We start from the raw sequence: 8,374 nt of genomic DNA, 5'->3' as shown, positions 1-8,374 counted from the left end.
GACAAAATTTTATTTCTTTTGAATTTTCGGGCTGAAGCGGATGAGTACAGTGCAGTGGGGTACGGGGCAGGAGGAGAGGGATAGCTGGCTGCCTCGGGGGCTAGTTGCATTGAGGCTTAAATATCAGCACTTGACACTCTGCGGCCATCGTCCCTCTCCCATCCGCTGACACCTTGTCCAGAATTGCACTGCCATTCCTTTGTTTGGTGCTGAAACCTCCTCCCCGCGCTGACATGTTAATTGGGTGTAACCCTAACTTTTGGCACCCACATCCTGGGTGGATTGGAATTAGGGAGCATTAACTTCTTCCTTGGAGCATATATTATTCATTTGTTGTCTGCATTCCAATCAAAAAATTAAATAATTGTATTAGCTTTTCTTCTATTTTTACACTTGGCCAAATAAAAAAGAAAAAAAAAATAAACATTTTGTAGTTTCCCATACCGGGAATTGAACCCGGGCCTCCCGGGTGAGAGCCGGGTATCCTAACCACTAGACAATATGGGATGGACAATCCTTAAGGAAATCCAAGCCAACAAAACTTCTTACTCTAAAAATATATGTGTTTTTTTGTATTCTTTCAAGGAGAAAACAAATTTGCCCCTCAGGGGAAATCTAATGGGAAAATCTCACATTCCGAACGATCAAAAGTTGTTGATTCAGCAGGTCGTTGGGGAAATTCTTGAGCGCGTTTCCTCAGTGCGGAAACCAAATAGGGCATACATACGCGCAAAGAATTGACTTGAGCCCTTTCAAAATGTTGCACCACTGCATCCATCGCCAATCCGCTGACGGCTGAATTGGATGGGAAATCGCAGAAGTTTTCCCACACACTTTCACACACACAGATAACAATAAAACGCAACAAAGAAGCAGCAGTATCAGCACTGATGCAGGGTCATAAGCAGGTGCTGAAGCTGGTGAGTGGGGTAGGAGATACAGAGTCTCGTCCCCGCTAGAACCAGAACTGGCTCACTTTCAGTGCATCCAATACACTGCGCTCGCATTCATGGTCGCCTGGCCAAATTGGAGCATTTATTGTACAAAAAATGCACAACGGAGCAGCCGGCCACAGACGGACGTGGGCTGATTCCAGTGCGTGAGCCAGGTTATCTGAGGGGAAACGCATCGGAAATCAGCAGAAAGAGAAGGCAAACGACTGATTGTGCAGCTTTCCCCTCGAAAGCTCAGCGGAGAAACGAACCCCTCACTGAGCATACAGTTGTCCCACTCTAGCGGCCAATTGCAGCAATATCTCCCCACCTTGCAGAGCTAGTCGCACTCTCGCTCTGCAGTGGGAGATGAAGAGCATTGTTGAATCAAGTTGGCCATTCGCCTGCTGCCGGCTGATGGTCGCCTGCTGGGCCGTCTAGGGTAAGTTCCTAGAATGTTCATTCCAATAAGCCACCACCATGGCCGGTTGCAACATCTCGCGCAAACTGATCCAATTGATGGCAGGCAAATTTCGTAGAATTCACCCGATGCCAGCAGGCGTCCAGCGCCGCCAGCAGGCCGCTCCCAACCGGGACCAACATGTTGCGGCCACATTGGCGAGGGCGACATTGGAATCGCGTCATGCTCGTCGCTAATTCAGCAGGCAAACAGAGACAGAAACAGCGGCAGCAACACCATAGCATCTGAGCAGTTGAGCAGTAGAGCTGAGGGGCAAATACAATTACAAGAGCATTTGGTGGAGGGGCGGCAGAAAACCCGGACACGGCCAGGATGGTGTGGATGTGGTAGATGGAGAGATGGAGATGGCCTCCAATCCCATATGGGCACCGGCAATTGGCAGGCAACACATACATACGTAGTACGTACCAATGCCAAGGCGCCCGCGCAACAACATCACGGAAGCGGTAGCAACAACCACAACGCAAGCTGCAGGTACCGGTACGGTTCGGAGTGCCGACGGCTTTGACACTTTCGTTTTCTTGTTCCAACCAACCGCTGGCCGCTAAATAGGCGCCCAGCATGCCGCAGAAAGCGACCGAACAGTGCCAGCAGCTGCCAGACAGGGTGAGACAGGTGAGCCAAAGCACGTGCGATATGGTTGTCCCACTTGCACCCAAGCACCTGCTCTCAGCACACTTAAACGCCGTTTCTCTCTCGGGCTGTTGCTCTCTTTGGAGCTTTTCGCCACTTGTGGGCGGGAGCTCAAACTTAAACGCAGCAATGAGTCATCATGGTATGTTTGGCAGTGGGTTGGATTTTACTTTTTATGCGTTGCATTTTATGCGCAGTGTTTCCTAATGTTCCTACCCATTTTTATCTGAGAAATTTCCAATTGGGAAATTTTAAAAGCTGGGTTTAAAAGCATCGTTGGGATATTTTGGGAAAAGGGAAATTTGTAAACTTCCTTCATGGCTTCTCTTTCTAACTTGGCCGCTGCCTCTGCGCTGCTGGGCTCCTGTTCGAAAATCGACTGACTGGGCCCCTGAATTCGTCGAGCGATACGAAAACTGGGTCTCGGCGCGCCGACTGCATCCGTCGGCAGTCAGCGGCAGGGGAAACCAGAGGGGCAGCACCGCGAATGCTGCGTTCAGAGTGGCAGGGGAAACATCAGTCGTCACAGTGGTACAACGGAGCAGCAGGGCAGCAGGGGAAACAACAGCAAAACGGTTCAGCGGGTGCCGGCAGGGAACCGACGACGACTCATGGGGAAGCGATGCTGAGGAAAAACTCATTAAAAAAGTTCCTTTTAATTAATGGAAAACCACCAGAAGAACAACGGCCGGCACGGCTCCACTTGTGCCCAAGCCCCACACTCCACACACCACACCCACACTCACACACACACATACCATTCATCCCTCATTGCGGCTTTTCCGCCCAGCCAATTAGTGAAAAATGCCCACCCCGCCACTAGCCCCGCACCATCCATTGACCACAAAAGGCGCCTTCTTCATTAGCTGGCGCACATTTCGACCTACGCTTTTCGCAGCGCATCTTCTTCTATCCTATTACGCTAACATCTTCTTAATTAAAAAGCTGGCAACAGCTCGTTCCAGGCCATCCCCCTGCGTGTGCCGGATGGCCGCTGGCGGATTTTTAATTGCTTAATTGGAACTGCGTGAACGGTGGCAGGGGCAGGGGCTGGGGCAGTCGCTGTGACAGAGTCGTCCTACCGACACAAAGAGGGGCCCATCCGAAGCCGCCTGTTGCCTACTGCGCTGAGCACATGAAATATTCACCACGCGGAACACGAACGATGAGCCGAAGCCATCAACAGCATCCTGGCAGTGGCTGTGGCTGACTGTGTTGTCAAGGTCGTGTCCCCAGGGCCTGCTGACTGGCTGAGCAACCACCACGCCCTAGATACGCCTCAAACTCAGCAGATGGAACAGGCGCCCAGTAAGCAACAGGATGGCCCGCTCAAACATGGGGCAGGACACACGACACGACACGACACGGTACGATACGATGCGGCCAGAGATGCTGCGCATCATGCAAACGCCAGATGCCACTTGCCCCACATTGCAGAAGATGATGCAAGGCTGGGGTAATATGGGGTGCTCCTTCGCCGAAAGCTCACAGAGGAACAGCTAAAAACAGGAAGGATATACGCCACCCAAGGCCCCACCCACACAATGAATGATTCGAATGACTCTTTGGTTTCAATTGTTCATAAGTTTTATTATTTGCCGAATGCTCTCGATGAAGCGATTCATAAATTGTGGGGCGTGTACGTACGTATCTACAAACGTTTGCTGAATGGATGAACTGGCAGACAGCGCAGCGGGTGGGGTCTAAATCGTATCCTGGTCCATCCAAACTCGTAATTTACATACGTACACATATATATATATCATATATCATATATTATATATTAATTTGTATTGTATAATTGTTTCCACTTCTTTTTTGGTTAGTCATAAGTATAGTTCCATATAATATGGTATCATATATGTATGTATATAGTATATAGTAAAGTATATTATGTATAATGCATGTGTATATGTGTATATAAATTTAGTTAACATTAATTCACCAAATACTCGATACAATCCAATGTCTCTCCCCAGCACTCGATCCGATCCCGATGCGATCCTACGCACATTTCAAATTTCAAGCGATCTTTTAATACTCTTTTTCGCGTTAGTCCTTCAGTTATCATCGATGCAATACAGTTCACTTGTATGTATAAAAATTCAGTTGCCACAATTTGTATTTAATTGAAACGAGTGTTGTTGATTGGCTGATTGATCGATTGAGGAGTAGGATGTGGGGATTGCGGTTTTGTGGGGCCGGGTGTTGCAGGGGTGCTTGGGATTGACAATTAGTCTTTGGCACATTTCAATCGATTTCGCTGATATGTAATGGGGTGAGGGGGGGTACACGCTTTGTGCTTTCAGGGGGTTTGGGAGGCGGAGCAGAAAATAGGGAAAATTAAGGAAAAATCTTCCTAAAGCAGAGATCTTGAAGTAGCTTGAGACTGCACTGAACTCTTTATGGAGAGAGCTTCCAAAATATTTGGTAATCCATTCAAACATAATACAAACTTCAAGGCAAGAAAGGACACACTGTAATCTTTCGTAGGGTATTCTAGGATCAAGGACTCGCTTCGACGGACAGGTGCCACGTACACATAATGGACTTGGAATCGTTTCTTGGATTATATTTGTGATTGCTATGACCATTTTGTTTTGAGGGAGGCGCTGCCATTTGCCATGAGAATGCTTAGACCTTTTGTGACATGCTGCCTCTTCTGTTGAGATTTCTTAGCCAGAACTGATCTGAGCACACATTTCGCAATCATGTACATGGCATAACCCTACTCTTTCTATATATACTACATATATTTATGTATGTTTGTATATGCATGTGCACTTGTAATTCGTATTCACATTCGCTAAATCGCTAACAACAATTCGAGTCGAGTCTTGGCTATTTCTAAGTCTATGGTAAAACATTTGTTTTTGGCTAAAAACATTATCTGCTCCTGATTCTGATTCTGCTTCAGCTTCTACTTCTGATTCTGGCTATTCGATTCTGATTCTGATTCTGGTTCTGATTATGCTCCCTCCGTCTCTTCTATCGCTGCTCCCTATCGCAAGCCTTGGCTTTCAATGGGAATCTAATTTATTTCACTTGGTTTGATTTCGATTCGATTAGTAGTTTAATTCAATATTCAATATGCAATTCAATTCAACAAACAATGCGCTAAGGTTGTAACGTTTCGCTAATTATTCAAATATGTTTTTGTATATAGTATCTATCATCAATTTGCTTTAATTTTTCTCATTTCGTCTTAACGGTTTTTGTCGTATTTTTGATAAATTTGTAATATAATAAGGCCGCTGGGGGCAACTGCTATGAAAAGGCTAAAATATCTACCATAGATAGTATGGTTATGGGTATATTTGTATGTAGATCCTGGTGGCGGGAGAAAGGAGAGACGGTATAAATAGATTTTTAGATCGACTTGTAGCTAATGGAAGTAAACCCTCTTTACCTGTTTTCCTCTCTATCATTTTTTTTGTTGTAATTTAATATATTTTTTGTTTTGTTTTTGGTATAGGCATGATCTGCTTCTGCTGCGCCTGTTCTCTACAAATACAATCTATGCACTCTTTCAGCATTTCATTCTGTTCCTTCTTTCTACACATTCTACAAAGGAAAAGGGACAGGGACTGGGCTCATATAGTTAAATTCAGATTAAACTCACTTCTGGTTCTGTTTCTTCACTCAAATACTCGTATATAGGGTCTTGGGCAATTGTTGTCTTTGTATATTATGTGTTTACATCGAGGAATGTATGTATTTTTGGATGTGGGGGGATGGGATGTGTGTTGTGTGTCGTTTTGTTGATTGCCTGCTAGTCAGGGCCTAGATTAGTAGTACCTTAGTAGAGGGGCCCCTGGCCGGAGGCATTAAGTTACAAATTAAGTTAGAATAAATACAAAAAGATATCAAAAGATGTACAAAAAGTTACGTAAATAAAATAGCATAACAACTTAGGATTACGAGGGCACAGCAATCGAGTGTATAAACTATGTATGTACAGCTTAAACGGAGAAGGTATATAGCGAGGGACAAAGACAGACTAAAACAGATGAAAACAATAAGAAACAATAAATACATAAATAAATAAATGGGATGCAGGCGGAGTGATGCAGGCGAGTGGGAAGATAAACAGATAAAAAGATAAATAATCAAAATCAAAACAGAAAAGACAGAAACAGAAACAGAAACAGAAACAAAACAGAAAGATAAACAAAAATCAAAAACAAATAATAATGAGATGCACTTCAACGCGTGTGATGATGCTTTAGGGGTGGGGGGGGCTCTTACTTCGCTGCCTCGCCGGAAAAGGATATGGCGGCGGCGGCGGCCGAGCCCGACACAGACCCTGGTGTGGCCGACAGCGCCATCTTGGAGAGCGTGGCCAAGGAACGTTTCGGGAATGTATTATTTCCATCCGACGGATCCGAGAACAGTTTGCGGAAGCTGCAACAGAGTAGTAAATATTTCATTTTTATAAATTCGCTCGTGAATATCATCATCTAATGTGATTTATACGCATTTAGTTTCATACAATTTGCGTATGCCCGACTCGGAGCTCTTCTTCCAGGGCGCATCGTCCGGCTCATACGGCAGAGGTCCCTGCACGGGTGCATCGTGGCCAGGCGGCCTAAGCAACAGAAATGGTTTTGAGAATATACAAAATTGACTTGCATAAATTCCTATTAATGTTTCACTCACGTCTCCCCAGCGAGTGGGGGCTCCAGTTCGGCTGCCGCTTCAGCCGCCTCCTCATCGTCGTCGTCATCATCGTCGTTGTCTGCCAAATGACCCTCGTCATCGTCACTGTCATCCGAGCTGGAGATATGCCGCGACCGCTTGGCCTTCAGCTGGCTAGGGGGCTTCAGCTCGGCCAGCTGCTCGTTGAGGCCATCGATGGTGGTTAGCAGCTCGTCCCTCTCGCTGATCAGTTCCTTGAGCTCACGCGTGGTATAGCGCGGCCGATTGGGATCGTTCTGATCATCGTCGTAGGACTGCACCAGATCCTCGTTCTCCTTCTCGGCCAGACCGAGGCGCTTGCGCAGCTGATTGATCTCCCGGCACTGGTCCTGCAGTTGGGCCAGGAAATCGGCTCGCTCCTCGCACAGCGTCTTCACCTGGGCCTGCATCAGCTTGTGGCGCCGCCTCGTGTCCCGCTCCGAACCCTTCAGACGTTCCGACTGAATGTTAAGCTAAGCCCGAGGTAATCGAGAAGAAACAATTCGAGTTAGAGTTCAAGTTGGGTTATGGGTTTTTGGTTTTTGATGGACTCACATGCTCCAGCTCGCTGTACTTGTCCTGGAGCTCTCGCTCGCGCTGCTTCAGCTCGTCCCGCTGCTTGTAAATCTGCTCCTTGAGCCGCTGCAGCACCTGGGTATCGGACAGGGCGCTGTGCAGCTCATTGTTGGTCATGCTGATGATGCTCTCGGTGAGGCTGGCGCCCAGGCCGGAGCTCTGGGCGGAGGAGGACTGCAAGTCCTGCGTCTGCTTCACCAGCCGCTTGTTCTCGTCCTGCAGCGAGGAGACTAGGTCCACCAGCTCGTTGGTCTCGCTGCGCCACTGCTCCTCGATGAGCTCCAGCTCTTTCTCGAAGCGGCGCCGGAACTCGGCCTTCTCCAGCTTCTCGCTCTCCAGCTGGGTGATCTTGTCCCGCAGATCCTGTATGGTGGCGTTCTCGCGCTCGTTCTTCGTGGCCAGCGCCTCCAGCAGCTCCAGCGTGTTGATGATCTTCGGCATCAGCCCACTCACCGCGTCCGTTCCGAAGCGATCCATTATCCGCTCGTACTCCTTGCCAATATCCGAGGCCAGGTCGTACACATCGACCACGCCGATGTCGTCGATGGCGTCCAAGACCATTTCGCCCATTTCATTGAGATGGAATCCGGGCATGGAGCAAGGCACGGGCCAGCAGCAGCAGTACGTATCTTCCGGTTCGCTTCTCTATTGTCTGCCAGCAGCTGGGGCCACTTTTCAGCGTCCAGTTTCCACCAGATGGCCAGATGGTTAGCTTTCCAGGTGCGACAGTTGCCTGGAGAAAACTCCGTCGTAAAGGGAGGAGGGGGGCAATGTGTAATCTGCCAGTTCGTTTCGCACACACTGAGAGACACACACAAACACACACTCTGTGGGCGCAGAGGGGGCTGTGAGGAAGGTACACGGGTATTATGTTCACATTCACTTTAGCTCTTGCTGCCGCTGCACTGCTGCTGCTGATCTTTCCCACACATAAACAGATTGCTCTTTTTTTGCAATTTGTTCGCTGCTATGAGTAATATGTACATTAGAGGTGTCAAGCCATCGAGTGCTCTATCGATAGTATCGATATATTGCTGCTGGCCGCTTCCACCGACGGTTTTGCGATGATTTCATA

At 47.8% G+C, this 8,374-nt stretch overlaps 1 protein-coding gene and 1 non-coding gene across 3 annotated transcripts; both read right to left on the bottom strand.

Annotated features, from left to right (window-relative positions):
* Positions 1–435: 435 nt before the first annotated feature.
* Positions 436–507, bottom strand: Trnae-cuc. Its single transcript has one exon. It is a non-coding gene; the product is annotated as a tRNA-Glu (tRNA).
* Positions 508–4,138: 3,631 nt separating this feature from the next.
* LOC117588678 (RILP-like protein homolog) lies at positions 4,139–8,300 on the bottom strand. 2 transcript variants are annotated; one of them, XM_034280125.1, is made up of 5 exons: positions 7,279–8,300; positions 6,706–7,196; positions 6,539–6,634; positions 6,295–6,450; positions 4,139–6,046 (listed from the first exon to the last, which is right to left on the bottom strand). In XM_034280125.1, the coding sequence occupies exons 1-5, from the start codon at positions 7,891–7,893 to the stop codon at positions 5,932–5,934; spliced, it is 1,473 nt and encodes a 490-aa protein (XP_034136016.1). In that variant the 5' UTR covers positions 7,894–8,300; the 3' UTR covers positions 4,139–5,931. The 2 variants fall into 2 exon arrangements, with proteins under 2 accessions (XP_034136016.1, XP_034136017.1); XM_034280126.1 differs by having other exon boundaries at positions 4,139–6,450; positions 7,279–8,298.
* Positions 8,301–8,374: the final 74 nt, after the last annotated feature.

This window comes from Drosophila guanche, unplaced genomic scaffold, assembly GCF_900245975.1.
Source record: "Drosophila guanche unplaced genomic scaffold, DGUA_6, whole genome shotgun sequence".
Taxonomy (NCBI): Eukaryota; Metazoa; Arthropoda; class Insecta; order Diptera; family Drosophilidae; genus Drosophila; species Drosophila guanche.
The sequence above is the reverse complement of the archived record's forward strand: the minus strand, read 5'-3'. Positions and strand labels throughout refer to the sequence as shown.